Here is an 18,913-nt window from a genome sequence, read left to right as displayed (position 1 = left end):
CATGGAAAATCAGCAGAGGAGACTCATGAAATGCCAATAATAGTTTACAAAGAATATGCTGTCACTTTGAAGTGTGTGTGTGAGTGGTTTAAACATTTCTGAGAAGGGCGTGACACCACTGAAAACTCACCCTGAGGTGGTTGGCTTGAAACTCCATGCACCCTGCACAACGTACAGAAAGTGAAGGAACTTTTGGCCCAGGATCGTTGTGTGACAGTGCAAATAATAACAGAAAAAGTAGGAATTGGTCCTGAGATGGCCCACCGCATAGTGATCCAAAATTTTTTCCGACTCATGCCCCACACTTAGACACTGGAACAAATGTTAAATGCTGCTACCTATGTAAAAATACTGAAATGTCTGTTTGACAGATTAAGTGGGTACACCCCTAGTATGCAAAGCAAGGCAACAGGACCCTGCTTCACAACAATGCCTGGCCACACACTGCCTTTCTATTATAACAATTCCTGGACAACAGGGGAGTTGTGTTCCTGAATGACCAACCTTACTTCTGAGATTTTTTTCTTCTGTGAAATCAGCCCTGAAGGTTTTTGGACATTTCAGACATCCAATGTAATGTTACGAGCCAGCTGAAAAGAGTCTTTAAAATGACTATGCCAGGAATTTTCATTGTACAGTTGTTCCCAGATGTACATTTCCAGCAAGGGATCACTTTGAAGAACAGTAAGAGCTGTTTTATGTAAGACAACAATCCATTGTGATTATAGGTACAAATTTTCTAGATAGAGACAATAGACACATTAGTCAGTTGTAGTTAAAGAATTTAAACATTTTATACACAAACACTAAAATGTAAAGAAATGGAATGCAAAACGGCCACTGAGTCCTATCAGGAGAAACCAAAAATTAACAGAGTAACTACTGAAGAAAGCCAAACACAAGATATGTATAAAATGATTAAAATAAATAGCATCTTACTTGACATTCTGATAGCCACAAGTAACCAGCTAAAACTTATTCATAAAGATAAATGCCAAAAATTAGTATAGAGTTCATACTTATATCTTTAAATGAAAATTAAACACTTTAAAATAATCAACGAACAAAATAAGAGTCCATCGACAAACAGAACTGAATAAGTTAAAGCAATTGCCTATGCTCTTCTCAATCTTTCTGAAGTCAAAGAAAACTAAACTCCATCTTTTTCTGCATGGAACACTTGCAATACAATACAAGGTCTAAAGCAAGTCTGCCAAACTTTTTGAAATCAAGGGCAAAATGAAAAAAAAAAAAAAAAAAAAGGACTTGTTCACAAAAATACCTCCATTATTAAAGAGGGGGAAAGGAATTGTACTGCAGGCTATGTGCTCATCCCTGCTTTAAAGTTACTCTTTGTAAAAGACCAAAATACTGATATTGATATTTAGAATAAACTACTGATAATAATAGAGATACGCAGGCATGGGGAAAAAGTTTGCCAACCCTGCTTTAAAGTGATACTTTTATAAACAAATAAAATACTGATACTGATTGATGCAAATATATATAAAAATCACTTCAAATTACAATATTTAAAAAAAAAATTCTCAAATTTAATAAAATTCACAAGCTTGGTGATACTTGCAGCTCCCGCAATACTGGGATGAATAAATGATAAAATCATTTAAATCTTCTCAAAATTTCCCAGGTTCTCATGTTTCTTTGTTTTAATATTAACCATTGAAAATCCTAACTCGCAAAATTATAATATGGAAAATAATAATGTGTTTAGTATTTTTTTTTGGCTTGACACAAGTGTTGATTTTTAACAAAAATCTAGAATTTTTCAGGAGTATTTTCAATGAACTTCAATTTTAATTTGCAACTCAGAAAAAGTGAAATCAGCTCTTTTTCTTGATTCAGAGTTAAGCTGGAGAAGCCAGAAGAAACAAATGGATTTCTTATACAATCAAACTGTTCAGTGTTTAACAATGGAAAATACATTTCAAAATTTTCTTCTGTTGTTATTAAAACATTTGACTATTAAAGAAATGGTTGCCTCTTTTGTATCCTGCATAGAAATGAATATTTCTACATTTCTTTCTCTTACTTGACTCTTCCATAGTTAATTTTTTATTAATTGCACACAATTTGTTAGTTGATGTAAGAACCTTTTTGTTAAGATAAAATAACATGCCGAACAAACACTAATTTAGAAGTCAAACAACAAAAATCAGCATTATATTTGCAAATTTTCACGAGCCTAGTTTCAATGGTTTTACAGAACCATCATCAAAGTGTAAATGAACGAGATAAGATATAGTAATAAGATAAGAATGGCTGGGCAGGAGTTAAGCTACTGAAACCATCTATTGATGAAACAAGAAAACTAAGACAATCTCCTTAAAGGCTGAAGGTAACATGCATTGGAATTAGGGTCGTTAACTAGAACAGAAAGAGTTTTTATAAATGTGAAATGCCTCTAGAAAATCTAATTCACCAATGGAAGATGCTTTTTTAATAATTTTGGCTGAAGAAAAATGGAAGTGATTTTCAGACCAACAATAATGTGGCAACAGAAGAACTCTGTGTTCCCTTTTTCCTAACATATGTGTCATGTTTCTCAAAGTTGAATTTTAAGGCTCTTAGTTTGACCAATGTAAATTAAACCACACTGGCAAAGAATCCTGTAAATACCCCAGGAATTCATATCTGGAATGGAGTCCTTAAGTATGGGACTCGGAATTTTATTGATAGGAAAATAAACGACCCGAAAGTTAAGTTTCTGTAAAATATGTACAGTTTTTTAACTAATAGATGAAAATAAAGGAATGAGAACAGAATTTTTATAACCTTCTAAAACAACAGTGTGCCTTTTGGTGTGTCAAGATGACTATTTTTTAACTGCTTGGCTAATAATGTTGGACAATAAGCCCCTGTCAAAGCTACTTCTTATAAATAATTTAGTTCTAGATCAAATTTGGAAAAGGAAACTTAAAGTGCACAGGAAAAAAAGGAATAAAATGAAGTTAACTTTTGTTTAGTCGAATGACATGATTTGAAGTGTGGTGGAAGGCAAAAAACATTATAATCACAACTATGATGTTTCATGACTTCGATGCTTTCTGGGAGCTGATGTTCAAATTTATCACAGTTGACCTCTTTCGTGACAATTTTGCATGGTAAAGTCTGTGAGTTTATTCATAGTACATTCGATATCTTCAAGAGTTTTTAAACTTCTAGTTTTTGAAGTTTTTGAAGTTAATTTGAAGTCATAAGGATATTGCTGAATAAGTCCCAGTCTGTAATTTGGAGAGGGGGCATATCCTTGGGTCTACTCTCACTCTGAGATAGGCCAGCACGGGCACGTGATCAGATGACAAGACGTTAAATACTGCGATTAACATGGGCACATTAACAGTAGTAATGAAAAAGTCCAAAATATTGTGCTGTCTATTTATTACACTCGGCTGATAAGTCGGCTCATCCGGAACATGTAAAAAGACAGGATTGTAATTTACATAATTATGTAAGGTCTGGCCATTTAAATTTGTCCTATTGCAACCTCAATCACAATGCTTTGTGCTGAGGTCACCACCAAAGAATCGTGGGAGTGTCCATATTAAGGAGCTTATCTGCTGTAAGGTGGTTATTTGGTCAATTATAGATAGCATAAAAGGTGACAGAGCCAACTTTTGGCAGTTTAATACTTGCCTTGACAGCTTCATAACCAGAGGAGTTTGATGTATTTTTAAAACATGATTCCAAAGTTCATTTTGCATAAGTAATAGCACCCCCACTTCTGTGGTGGAGACGATTACAATGGTATGTGCAGTAGTTAGCAAGCCAGAGTCTCTGATTGAATTTACATGAGTTTCAGATATTAAGCAAATAGCCACACAGTTCTGAGAGAGAAAATACTGCAGTTCATAAATTTTGAATGTTAAATTCTGTGCATTCCACAAAAGTATCTTAATTGGGGAGCAGTGCAGGGAGGAATTATCCATTATGTTCTTCTGTAGTCTTGGCTGCAGTGGGACCATGCGCATGCTCGCACCATATTGGTTTGTGCTTTCATCGGCTCCTGAAAATATGCTATTTTTCCCAGTAAATACTATTTTACAGCGCTTTATTTTGTGATATTTTGAAGCTTATTGTGTTCCGGTTGTGATATTATATCACACTTTATGTTTCTGAGACTATTTGATGAACTTATGGATGTTTGCATTTTTGAGTGTCTAGATGGCTCGTCGTGCTTTGGTTTCGATTTTTGGATTACTATTTTTACAATAAAAAAGTTTTGAAATGATCATCAAACTGTAAGTACGTTTCTACATTGATTTTCTACTGATTTCTACATTATTCTACTATTTTAAAAAGGGTATTGATTGGATAATGTCTTTACAAATTTCTCAAGAAATTCAGATAGAACCATTTGAGTCTACTGCTATATTAGCAGACGGATGAGCAATTTTAAGTTCTTTAGAAATGTATTAGACTCAAGTAGAGTCATGGATATTTCGAAAGGAATAATTATTTCTATGGCATACCAAATTTATGATTTATTGGTTACACAAACTTTTGATAATGCCATCCTTAAGGGAAGGCTTGAAGAGCAAACAAAAATGTTATCAAATTTTCAGCCACTTTCATTTGTAGCAGTGGCAGATCCAAAACGTTTTCCTCAGAAAATAATACAGAAAATACAAGATAGATCTACAAGTAGAAATAGGTCCGAAGAATTCACAGTTCTACTCTATCCAAAAAAGGAAGGAACTACTTCTGAGGAGGTCAAAAGCAAAATTATAAACTCAATTAATCCCACCCAGTTACACATTGGTGTTAGAAGACTAAGAAAAATTAATAAAGGAGGTGTTCTAATAGAATGTTTAAAGCCTCTGATATTGAAGAAACAGAGGAAACATAGGTTAAAATAAATGATTTGCCTAAGAAACGATATAATTCCACGTCCTGTTAAGAAAGATCAAAATTATTATTTATGATGTAGATTTTAATCTTTCTTGAGATTAAAAGGTATTTCTCCAGCTTTCCAGCGTTTCTTTGTGGTGCAACAGTGGCACGCTGGGCCAGTATTAAAGAGGTCCGTGGTTCGATTCCCTGCAAAGGCGTTGCTAATTTTTCCTCTCTCTGGCTCCAAAAAAAAAAAAAAAAAAAAAAACCTAATGGCTTTACAGTGGCGCCCGAACTAAAAGGGTTGTGGATGATGATTCTGCATACCCAGGATTTGGCGACTAAGTCCCCTAAACCCTAGTCACCCTTTAAAAAGGGGAGTATATAAGGTATTCCCCCCGCTTTCCAGCGTGCCTTCGTGGTGTAACGGTAGCACACTGGGCCGGTATTCCAGAGGTCCGTCACCGATTCCCGGCGAAGGCGTTGCTAATTTTTCCTCTCTCTGGTCAAAAAAAAAAAAAAAAAAAAGTACCTAATATCTCTACAAGATGATCTTAAGATTATGATTAGAGACCAAAATATGGTCTTTGAAAATGGTGGTTTTGACCTCAAATTTTCGATAAAAGGTAGAAATAACAAAGTACATTGGGTGGCCAGTGTAGATGCTAAGAAATATACAGAACTTATAAAAGCAGGAAAACTTAAAATAAGATGGTGTCGTCTTAAAATTAAAGAATTTTTTAAAGTAACTCAATGTTTTAAATGTTCAAAGTATGGGCACTTTCAAACAAAGTGCTTAGAACCGCAAATATGTGCTAAGTGTGGTGAAGTTGGGCATAAACATTGGGAATGTAAAGCTACTCCAAAATGTATTAATTGCAAAGAGACAAATGAAAAGTATACATTGAAGCTTAGTATTGATCATTCTAGCTTAGATAAAAATTATCATTGTCACAAACGACAAATGGATCTTTTAATCAGTCGTACCAATTATGGCTAGTTGAAGTGATGAATACTTTAAAATGGTTCAAATAAATTTAAATCACGCCAAAGCTTACTTAAATCAATTATATATTAAAACTATTGAAAGAGGCTATAAAATAGTCTTGATCCCAAAACCTTATGTAGTGGATAATAACGTTCGGGGAATCCCAATGAAATTTATAACTTTTTGTGACAAAAATTATCCACGAGAGGCAATCATTCTGTTTGACAGCTCTCCAGCAATGCTTTTGCATGCTTCCTCGAACATAGGGGCTATCAAAATGATCATTAATAACAGAAACATAGTTTTTGTTTCAGTGTATTGCCCCCCTAATGATGTCTTGAATGACTATTTATATTGTATTAACAGTATTATTGAACGCATGAAGACTTGGAAATAATTATTTGCAGAGATTTCAATGCTAAGAGTCCCCTATGGGGTCCTTATGGTCACTCAATAGATCCAAAAGGTGATGCTATAACTGAATTCTGCTCGACAAACAATTTGAATGTTCTTAATAATCCTGACAGCCAGGCTACGTTTTCCGGTGCCAGAGGCAAAAGCTCGATAGACCTTACCATTTTAAGATCTTCTTTTGTCCTGAATTGGTCTGTTTTTATGGATATATCATGTAGCAATCATCGCTTGTTTAAAAGTCCAATCTCAATGTAGTGATCATCGCTACATTGAGATTGGACTTTTAACTAACTTACTTAGAGAGAAACAATTTGAACATTTCTATATTTGGGATTTGAATTGGCTAAATTTTTGTGCAGAACTGTATAACTTTATAAATCAAGTTTCCGAAGAAAATTTAGAAAATACAACTGATTTAAGTATTTATATTAAAGATCTTACTAACTCAATAGTGGATATCTGTAAGAAAAATAAGAAGATGAACAAACTGAAACAGAGCAACGCTCTGGGTAAACAGGTGCATTGGTGGTTCGAAAAACTGTCCGTTTTTAGAAGTTAAGCTAGATTGTATCGAAGAAAATTTCAGAGATGTTACAATCGTATAGAGAAAAATTTTTTAAAGATTCAATATAAGAAGAAATTAGCTGAATATAAACGAGAAATCAACATTAGTAAAAATTGTGCTTGGAAACAACTATGTGACACTTTGAATATTCATCAACCTTTTGGCATTCCTTACTATATTGCTGTTAATAAATATAAACCAGCTTTACAAATTGCCTCTTTGAAATATGAAGATGAGTCTTATACTAAGAATATAGACGAGACAGTAAATTATCTCCTACAATATCACTTTCCTTGTGATATTACTTATGGTGATCTATCATGTCATTATCAATATAGATCAGATTGTAGGATACCTCCAGAGACCATAAATGATTATGATTTTACTTTGGGTGAAGTGGAATTTACTCTTAAAAAGTTAAAGGAAAAGCGCCTGATACAAAGTTGCCACTCAAACAGGAGAATGAAATTCCCTGACTTTTCCAGGTGTATTTAAAGAAAATTCCAATCTATCCGCGTAAAGTACGTTGGCTGTGCTAAGAGGTAAATTAATTATGGTATTACTTGTATTGTGTAGCAAATTCACTTAATTATTTAATAAATCGCAGGAGACATTTATTCTTAATTATTCTCGGTATACTTTGTTTGATAATTTTGTTTACTTTTCCACTTAAGAAACTTAATAAAATTTAAGATATATACATTGAATAACAATTGTATGTTTTATTTAATTATTACTCATGATCATCACTAGTTCAACAGGACTGCCCAACCTGGAATAAAATAAGGCTTTTTTTGCAGACATTCTGAAGCTAAACGAAAGAAAGAAATCTATTTAATGATATATTTTTTTAATAAATTGAGGTATTTTATATTTATTTTGCAGCATACATAAGGAAAAAATATGTGCATTAAATTTCCTGATGGTATGCCATCATACTGCTAGAATTAATTTCAGGATTATGCCAGAGGAAATCTCCTGAAATTTGGAAATATTATTTACTAATAATAAATAAATTTAGAGGGAAGAAGCAACATTAAATGATACGAATTACATAAAAATAAAGATAATTACTTAAAAATTGAATTAGAATAATCAACGATATTTTAGTGAATATAGTTATATTACATGGTTAGCCTAGATAACTGATAACTATTTTTTATTTTACTGCAAAATGACAGATAATGTATTTATCAAAAAGAAAAAAAAAGGTTTAAAAAGATTCTGCGGTAAAATCCTAGTATGCGGTACGGCCTTGGCACGATTTTGAAAATTGTCGCCATGACCAAAATTATCCGTTTACTGCTCATCATCATGTCACCAAATTCCGTTGTACCATACATGGAGACTATTCCAACTAAAGAACGTCTATGTAAAGAAGAAAAGGTTCCATACACGTAATGCTATTATGGCACTAGAAAGCGGAGGGAATATTTGCCAAGGGATTTGGCTACGGAACCTGCCGGCCAGAATTTCCTTCTCCGCGTATACGTAGAGGAAATTGAGAAACACATGCTAAGAAGAAACGTTTTATCAAAGAACATTTCTTCCTGGATTTTTCGCAATAATTTAAAAACGAATTTTCATAGTTTTTTTCCCCTCAAAATAACTAATCCATGAATTAATTTACTTGTGCTTTAGAGTTTAAAGAAATTTTAAACGATATTCATTTTATGAACTCTTGATAACGTGACCTTCAAACTTCGACACTGGTTTCGAGCTTTGGCCACAGATATATCAGACATGCACAGCTGTTTTCCCTCTATGATGGAACGGAGCCACAGCCACGTCTGTTGCAGAGAGGTTTTCCTTCTTTACAATACATATTCTTTGATTCTAACCTCCATGGTACCGTATACTAGGATTAAACCCATTTTGTTTTATACGAGAACAGGTACTTTCTTTAGTTCATGCACTGCACATGCGATTCTCGAAGTTATTGGAAACCAAAAGTTGCGGGAAACTTGCTTTGCCTTTCTAAAAGACAATGAAATTGGAGTTGCGAAAATTGGCTCTATGCCAGCTGCCCGAATGCCACTCACGTGATACACAATTCCCCAAAAAAGTGATCTCTGCCGACGTTGGCGCAAAACTCGCTTTTTTTTGTCGGGATCATTGTATGAAATTCCGTGACTTTTCCAGATTTTGACTAAATTACTTAAATTCCCTGAAGTTTTTGGTCAATTTTCGAATTCCCTGACTTTTTCTGGTTTTTCAGGTAGCGTGGCAACCCTGCTGGTAAAGATGGCCTGACAATGGATATTATTTTAGAAATCTTTGAATGTAATAAAAAGTTCTTTGAAGCTATTCTGAATGAATGTCTTTGGAGGGGGATTTTCCCCTGAATGTTGGGGAGAGGCTGACTTGGTTTTGTTCAACAAAGAAAGAAAGGGTAAAGAAGATCCTCTTTTTGCTCCATTTGCTTACTGCCTTCCTGGGGCAAGGTGCTGGATAAACTCATGACACAACGGTTACAATATTATTTATTATCAAATAATCTTTTAAATAAAAATCAGTTTGGTTTTATGCTGGGTAAAACTACTACCCAGGCTATAGATAATTTAATTTCTGACATCCTTCGAAATACAAGGAATGGTAAACATGCTGCAATTTTATCCTTAGATGTACATAGTGCTTTCAAGAATATTTGGTGGCCAATTTTATTAAAGGAATTAAAAAGTATGAAATGTCCAAGAAATATCTTCTTATTAATATGTGATTTTCTGAATGAAAGAAAAGTTTCGTTATATGATGCTAATAAGTGACATCACAGAAATTACCAAAGGGGTTGTCCCCAAAGCTCAATATCTGGTCCACTTTTGTAGAATATTATTACTAATATAGCTTTAAACATAACTTTACCACAAAATGTTAGTATACAAGCTTATGCTCACGATTTTGTTTTATTGGCCATACTATTGATAAAGCTTTAAGTTTTGCCACTCAAGAATTGGAGAAGTGGTCTTTCCATGTTAAACTCAAATTTGATCCAAGGAAGAGCTTTCTTTTGGGTATTGCCAAAACTAATACTAGAACAATACATCCTAGGTGCAAACTGTATGGACAACCAATTAGAGTTTTTAAGAATATCAAATAATTGGGCATTATGATCGATGAAAAGCTCACTTTTATATCTCACCTAGATCAAATAAAGATCGAATGCACCCATATTCTTAATAGATTTAGTAAAATGAATCTCCAAGGTAAAGTTCTTAAGAGTTTATATAAAAGAGTTATTGAGAGAAAGATCTTGTATGCATGTGGCACATGGTGGACTGGAATGGTCCGAATGCATAACAAAATTTTGCAAATTCAAAGAATCACTTTATTGAGGATTACTAAGTGTTTTAGAACTGTTTCCACAGTAACTCTTCAGATTTTAGATGGATATCCTCTGATCGATATTTTAGTGGAAAAAGAATATGCTATCTTTAAATTAAAAGCTGGTAATAAAACTGTCGATTGTTTCAGTGAGATCTTCTCAGCTAGAGATTTTGACTTTGAGAAAGGTTTAGACATTCATAAAGCTTTGTTGAAACGGTTGAATTGGCATAAAGGCCTCCCCAATATGACAGGCTACACGATTTTTACAGATGGATCTAAATTAAATGATTATGTGGGGGCAGCCTTTTGTGTGTTCTCAGATGATAAACTAAGCTTACAAATCAAATATAGACTTTCTGACAATGCCTCTATCTATCAGGCAGAGTTAGTGACGCTGCAAGAAGCCTTGTATTGAGTTATTTCTAATTCTGTGATAGATCCTGTAGAAATCTATAGTGACTGCGAAAGCGCAATCGTTTCAATTACAGATGTTTGTCCATGTAACGATCTAATTAAACAGATAAAAGACATGCTCATTTTTCTTAGCGCTTTCAGAGATATTAAACTCTTTTGGATGAAGAGTCACATATAGGTACCATTGGTAACAAGTTAGCAGATAGATTGGCAAAGGCTGCCACTGAAAATCAAATTATTGATTTTGAAGTAAAGACTTCCTTTGACAGTTTGAAATCCTTGTTGAAAAGAAAACATTTAACTCTATGGCAAGCAAAGTGGAATGACCCAGATTCTAAAGGAAGATTCACTTATAATTTAATCTCAACTGTAAATGAGAGAAGATGCCTAAGTGACTAGTATCAAAACCAAGCTTTAACTAATCATGGACACTTTCCCTTTTATTATAACAGGTTTTCGATTAAAAATTAGGAAGGTCCATGTGGCATGAGTAATGTTGATATTGAGCACTTGTTTAAATGTAATTTAAATGTTAAATGTAATCTCTTCTATGAAAAATATTGTTCTAAGATTTATTCCAGATATTACTAAATTCATTACTCTAAAGGATCTAAGTAAAAATACAGTGACTAAATTGAAATTGTCAAATTTCATAAAATATGTATCTGTAAATGAAATGAATTTATGTATTGATTGTATTTAAAATTTCCCTGTCTGTTTACAGGAAAACTAGAATGTGTATGATATTCTGTTATTTTATTTCTTTGTATATATAAGTAACATATTTTTATGCATGCGAGTAACATGTGCTATATTTAACAAAGTATGTATTTTGGCTGGAGCGACTGGTACAGGAGGAGTTGGCATAATTTTAGCAACTTTTAAAAACACGGTAAGAGCAGCAGTTAGTGACTGTGTTGGCTTCTTCCAGCTTTGCCTGAAGTTCTTTCAGTTGCAGGAGTGGCAGCAGTTGTTAGAGTGACTTTGGTGTTGTTTATCATTCGGTCTGCACAAGAGTTCCCAGTTTGAATGGTCGAGGAGCATTGTTTCAGGAAGAATGATATATCCCTGAAGCTATTAGTGTGTGCCAATCCAGAATGGCAACAGCGGGAAGTCTCATCTTTAGATTTTGTGAAGTCCTACAATTCGTGAATTGATCCACATTTCACACAATGGGGTTATGCCTACACTGACTTTGACCATGGAAAAAGGATTGGTAGCGGAAACCCTGCGTGACTCCGTACTGTGCCTTCTATCATTTCACTTTCATTTGAAGACGCATAAGGTAGTTGATGTGGTGAATATTTCTTGATTTGTTTTTGACAGGATCATTTTGATAATTTCCAGTCCCTTTCTTTGCATCATTTAGATGACTTCTGATGACTTAAGGAACTTGATCCTCACTCTGACAGACGCCTTCTTCTATCAGAGCATCGGCAATATCCATGACAGTGGTATCGATGCGGAGACTGCGAAGTAGCACCTTGATATTTTTATCAGCGGCAAGCTGATATGAGTGAAATTTTCCTTGATTACAGTCTAGTAGAGCAATAACTTGTCAGGGAGCCTTCATGGAGAAAACCTTAACATGAAATTCATGCTAGACTTTAAAATCTTTAAAACCCAAGTCATCAAGTAACTTCGTGACGTTTTATCCGAGGAATAATACGAGTCCTCAACAGTGACGGGCAGAAGCTTGGAGCCCCTCCGTGGCTTGGGCGGATTCAGTCTCCTGTTCTAGCTGAGGAATTTCCTGCAGCTTGAATCCTGAAGCTTTGCTGATGTGATATAATTCCTTGGGAATTGCCTTGCGTTTTTGGTGTTTATTACTGTTCGAGACTGATTTTTTCTTTGCAGGCTGCTGGGAGTCTGCATCTTTAATAGTAACCCCATCATTTTCATCTTGAAGCGGAACAAATCTATTGCTTGTAGAAGATGAGGGAGAATTAGTAGGTCATCAGCACTTGTTTTTGATAATTTCAAAATCCATGCCGTCTGCTGGAGGCTGCATTTTCGTGAGAGTATAATTCTGGGAACAACTCATGATATTTTGGAAGTTCATCTGAGATGGGTTTCATGAACTTTTGGGTTAAATGCAAGAACATGGTCTCAGACTTATCCAGCATGTTATTTCCATGTTGGGTCTTTAGATCCATATTACAGGGTTGCCACTCAAACAGGAGAATGAAATTCCCTGACTTTTCCAGGTTTTCCAGGTGCGTTTCAAGAAAATTCCAGTCTATCTGCGTAATGTACGTTGGCTACGCTAAGAGGTAAATTATGGTATTACTTGTATTGTGTAGCAAATTCACTTAATTATTCAATAAATCCCAGAGGACATTTATTTTTAATTATTCTTGGTATACTTTGTTTGATAATTTTGTTTACTTTTCCACTTAAGAAACTTAATAAAATTTAAGATATATACATTGGATAACAAATGTATGTTTTATTTAATTATTACTCATGATCATCACCAGTTCAACACGAGGCTAATCCGGTCCTTATAAATCACAACGCAATGCTAAATAGTTAGGTTAGATTTTAGGTAAATTTAATTTGTGTGAGGTATGTTCTTAAAAGGCACCTTAACACTTGAAAACACAAATATAATAGTTGTTGTTTTCTCCACTGAAGATTGAGATTAGTATCTTCCCAATCTGGAATAAAATAAGGCTTTTTTTGCAGACATTCTGCAGCTAAACGAAAGAAAGAAATCTATTTTAATAAATTGAGGTATTTTATATTTATTTCGCAGCATACATAAGGAAAAAATATGTGTATTAAATTTCGTGATGGTATGTCATCATACTGCTAGAATTAATTTCAGGATTATGCCAGAGAAAATTTCCTGAAATTTGGAAATATTATTTACTAATAATAAATAAATTCAGAGGGAAGAAGCAACATTAAATTATATGAATAACATAAAAATAAAGAGAATTACTTAAAAATTGAATTAGAATAATCAACGATATTTTAGCGAATATAGTTATATTACATGGTTAGCCTAGATGACTGATTAATATTTTTTTATTTTACTGCAAAATGGCAAGGTATTTATTAAAAAGAAAAAAAAAAAAAAAAAAAGGTTTAAAAAGATTTTGCGGTAAAATTCTAGTATACGGTAAGGCTTTGGCACGATTTTGAAAATTGTCGCCAAGACCAAAATGACCCGTTTACTGCGCATCAAGATGTCGCCAAATCCCATTATTATCTAACCAAAGAACGTCTATGTAAAGAAGAAAAGGTTCCATACAAGTAAAATGCTATTACGCCGCTAGAATGCGGAGGGAAAATTTGCCAAGGGATTTGGCGACGGAACCTGGCGGCCAGAATTTCCCTCTCCGCGATGTGTACAGGAAATTGAGAAACACGTGTTAAGAAGAAACGCTTTTTGACAAAAAGAAAACTACGAAAATCCGTTTTTAAATTATTGCGAAAAATCCAAGAAGAAACGTTTTATCAAAGGACGATTTTTCGCAATAATTTTAAAAACGGATTTTCGTAGTTTTTTTTTTTTTTTTCCCTGAAAATAACTAATCCATGAATTAATTTACTTGCGCCAAAAAATATTTTCTTTTCCTTCAGAGTTTAACCACTTGTGCTAAGACTAAACTTCACGGTTGCGGTGCCGTGCGCTACAATATAACAAGCCGTAAAGTGTCTCATTTACGCCGCTCCGCATCTGCGAGTGCAATCCAGAGCTGTAACTCGAGAAATAAACAATCTCGTTGTTAGGCGACGTGTGCACCACGTTATTTTCATTTTTGCGATAAATGCTTATCCACGTGGTGTTCACGTCGCTCGCGGTTTGAGACAAAAGCATCTTGACATGCGTGGCACGTCTTTTTAGCGCAAGTGGTTAAAGAAATTTTAAACGATATTCATTTTATGAACTCTTGATAACGTGACTTTCGAGCTTTGGCCACAGATATATCAGACATGCACAGCTGTTTTACCTCTATGATGGAACGGAGCCACAGCCACGTCTGTTGCAGAGAGGTTTTCCTTCTTTACAATACATATTCTTTGATTCTAACCTCCATGGTACCGTATACTAGGATTAAACCCATTTTGTTTTATACGAGAACAGGTACTTTCTTTAGTTCATGCACTGCACATGCGATTCTCGAGAATATTGGAAACCAAAAGTTGCGGGAAAGTTGCTTTGCCTTTCTAAAAGACAATCAAATTGGAGCTGCGAAAATTGGCTATGCCAAGCTACCCGAATGACATTCACGTGATACATAATTCGCCAAAAAAGTTACCTCTTCCGACGTCGGCGCAAAAATCGCTTTTTTTGGCGGGATCGTTGTATAAACTTCCCTGACTTTTCCAGATTTTGACAAAAATACTTAAATTCCCTGACTTTTCCCTGAATATTTTGGTCAATTTTCGAATTCCCTGACTTTTCCCGGTTTTCCAGGTAGCGTGGCAACCCTGATTAAAAGAATATGTATCGGATGCCCTTAAATGTTTAATGAATTGATTGATTATAAATATTGATTGTAAACCTTTTTTCTTGCAAAACAATTATCGTACTTTTAACAGTTTAAATTCAAATACAAATAAACTATTAATAAGATCAGTAGGTTATTTAAAATATATTCCACACAATTCCCCTTAGCTTTCATTTATAAAAAAAAAAAATATCGAATGAAATAAACGCTGTTTCTCCTCACTGTACTGAAAGCCTGCAAGGTTTGTTTGGCGTTAATTACCACGCCTACAAGGCGATAACTCGCCATTTCAAATATGACTGACAAGCAGATGTTTCATCCAATGAGAGCAGACTGTAGTAGAAATGGTCTGTAGGCTCTGTGAATATGCGAATGACACTCACATGATACACAATTCGCCAAAAAAGTTATCTCTTCTGACGTCGGCGCAAAAATCGCTTTTTTTGGCGGGATCATTGTATGAACTTCCCTGACTTTTCCAGATTTTGACAAAAATACTTAAATTCCCTGACTTTTCCCTGAATTTTTTGGTCAATTTTCGAATTCCCTGACTTTTTCCGGTTCTCCCGGTTTTCCAGATAGCGTGGCAACTCTGACATGCGTAAAGGTATTATGCGCATGTGTTGTGTTTACGCATGTGCAGAAAGTTTGTAGCTTTGACGTCCGGATTATAGATCATTTCGGATTATGGACGTCCGGATTAAAGACTTTTGACTATACCTCGCTCAATTCTGTACTGAATTAATATATCTGTATGTGCAAAATGCTTGTAGAAAGGCAATGACCATCACATCATTTTCCCTAACTGGTGTATCTTTGCAGTTGTTACACTTAAATATATTTACTAATATAAAATTCAAAACAAATATAATAATAATTTTCAAAAATATAAAAAGTGCATTAATTCTCTCAAAATCAAACGCATTAAAAAATAATTTTTAAAATTAATTAACATAACTTGGAAATCAGTCCCATTAAAAAAGTCCTGATCAGTAAGTCCAAGAATTTACAATCATATGGCTTACAGAAAGATGACCATTTAGAACTTGCAATAAAATTTTCCCTCTCCTCTAAGCATTTATTGTACCATGCACAAAGCTAAGAATGAATTTATAAAATAAACATACATCATTCACATTTGTAAAGGTAGCAGATACAGCAATAAATCGTAACCCTGGTTCAGTTCTCTGCTTGTTACGATACTTTAATGATAAGATGGCATGTATAGTTTTCATGCGACTCAGAGCAGCTTCCATAGTTGCGCCTCGCTCTTCTTCATTTAACAAGTGAATCTGAAAGAAAAGCTATATATTATTAAATGAATAAAGATAAATAATACTGCAATGCAAAACTGTGTGTAGAAGTGAGATGGCAATATGATTTGAAACTAATAACATGGATAAGTTATTTTAAAAAGGAATGAATTGATCAATGGTATCAAAATTTTACAATAAACCTTTTACAAAAATATTTAAAATATAACTGATTAATGAAAATACAGATTGAATCAAAAGCTTAAATATAATTAAAATTAAGAAAAAAATGACAACAATAATACACAGGACTCTGGTTATCTTCACTAGGTGAAACCATAAACCAATTCATTTAAACAAAAAATCTGGATAACTAGGTTGTCTAAAAAAAGGGACACCAGTCAAACTTTAGTAAGGCAGATCTGAAGTGACCAGGAAAAAAATTCTGTTAACCAAAAACTCAACTTATGAACTCTGCATTTTGACATTCAGTTCAACTCTTTGAAACAACAGGCCAATGTTGCCAGAAAATTTTGAGTTAAAGTAGCAAGAGAAGAATCAAAAAGTAGCATGTGACATCAGAGATCATGTGATTTTGCGACACACTGAGTATTTCATAGATTACAGATTCTAATTCAAGTTTTGGCCATTATTTAGAAATTGGTTCTGTTTAAAAATCTTGTATTTCTTTGATTTTTAAATCCTTTTAATTGTTTAGCTATTAGTCACATATTAATTATAATCATGAGGATGAATTTCAAACATATGGCACGCAGGCCACAAACCATTATGCAATCATTTTGGAAATAGATGGGGAAATGACTGAAAAATAAAACTTCATAAAAATCGGCAGTATTAATATAAAGGTGCATAACATTGTTTTATATTTGTTTTGCAATACTTTACCTTTTATTGCTATTATTCCTATGAATTTGGCTCATCTATAAATTACGCTATACAATCTGTGATCTTATGGTTCGAAGAAAAGTTTTTAAATTCCTCTTTACATAAAAGAGAAGCAGCTCAAATACAAATTTTACCATCTTTTCAGTTCCAATTTTTAAAATTTTTGTTGTTATTATTTTTAAATTTTAAAATTACTTGTTAATGTTTTAAACTATTATATATATATATAAAAGATGAAAAATATGTAAATCAAATAATTAAAACTGATAAATATATGTAAATCAAAATAATAATTTAAACTAGCAACAGCCTCTTAAATCCTACTCTAAAAATAGTAATTTCTTTTTCTGCACTGCATCATTTCTAGATCAATCTATCTCTTATGACTTGTGTAACTGTGACAATGTAGCTAATTCAGAACTTGAAGTCAAAATTTTGAGAGCTGAAAATTTCTTTAATAAGCAATTTAAGCATCCTCTTGGTGAGCTTGCATGTTGGATAATTATACACTTTTAATTTAGTTCTCTTCCAGTCAAGATGCTAGTTTGCTCAATTAGCCCCTGTCAGCTACTGTCCATTGTTCTAAAAATATAATCTGTATAAAATAGTGGGGTGCATAGTGCATCTATGACGATGTGCTTATGAGGATGTTAAGCTTCTCCGATTTATTTTAATGCAGAGAAAAATCGCCAATCAAAAGTTTGCAGCTATCCAACATGGAAGGTCACCAACATAAGGTTTTGGTTTAAGTTGCTTATTAAAAGAAAGTTTCAGTTCTCGAACTTTTAAGTTCAAGTTCCTAATAAGTTACATCATCAGTGCTATGCATGTCATATGAGATGGAGTGATCACAGTCCAGAAAAAAAGCATTACTATTTTTTAAATACACAGAAGGAATTAAGAGGCTATTACTAGTTTAAATTATAATTTTGATGTACATAATTTTTATCTTACATATTTATATATGTAAGACAGAAAACATGAAAGCATACTTTTAACTTAAATTTTGCAGTAGACACTTAATTTTTCATTTTAATTTGGGAATTTTCCCTTCTGTTCTAAAAATAGCAACTATTTATAATATATCAATTTAAACTGCATCACTTTTAAATTAATCTGCATTATAAGATCTTATGTAATGCTGTAATGCAGAGATCTTTTATCCAAGCACTAATAAGATTTCTATTGAGAACCAAAACATTTTGAATCTCTTTCTGATGCCTTTTTTTCCTGAATGTGTCTTTTTTTTCCTTGCTTGTTTCATATCTGTCAATTTGCTGCTAGCTTCTCTGTAGCATTCACTGCCTTATTATATGCTAAGCTTCCAAAATTGTCTGGTGCATACTGTGCCCATAATGATGTGAATCTATCACATCTACAGAACTGCATTAACCAGAAATAAAATGTGCTAAAATGATGGCTACATCTGTCTGTTCGTGTCCTCATTCTTTCTATGCATTAAAGTCTTTCCAAGTTATCACAATGCAATAAACAATTACCAGTCTATTACAAACTATCTCTAAATTTATTATATGTATATTAATTATTCTAAAAAATGTTCATTTTAAAAATTAAGCTGCATTTGGGAAAAAATATATTGTAGAAGAAATATAGTGAACATGTGCATTACTCATAACACAGCAGCTAGAATTTAATTTACACTTTAGAATCCTATGCATACATCACCGAAATATTAACCAAAGCAATCAATGAAACACATGAAAACACTAGTGAC

General features: G+C 33.5%; 1 protein-coding gene across 10 annotated transcripts in view; it reads right to left on the bottom strand.

The window, feature by feature from the left end:
- Window positions 1-18,913, bottom strand: part of LOC118199039 (putative ATP-dependent DNA helicase HFM1) — a 511,790-nt gene that overhangs the window by 366,296 nt on the left and 126,581 nt on the right. For all 10 annotated transcript variants that reach the window (XM_085816885.1, XM_085816888.1, XM_085816889.1 and 7 more), the window contains one exon: window positions 16,147-16,311. In XM_085816885.1, the coding sequence (XP_085673011.1) occupies window positions 16,147-16,311 (165 nt within the window). The remainder of the gene's footprint in view (window positions 1-16,146; window positions 16,312-18,913) is intronic.

This window comes from Stegodyphus dumicola, chromosome 5 (assembly GCF_044657685.1).
Source record: "Stegodyphus dumicola isolate Sdum_Otavi_A_Nest chromosome 5, ASM4465768v1".
NCBI classification, from domain to species: Eukaryota; Metazoa; Arthropoda; class Arachnida; order Araneae; family Eresidae; genus Stegodyphus; species Stegodyphus dumicola.
Note: the sequence above shows the minus strand (reverse complement) of the source record. Positions and strands in the feature narration are given on the sequence as shown.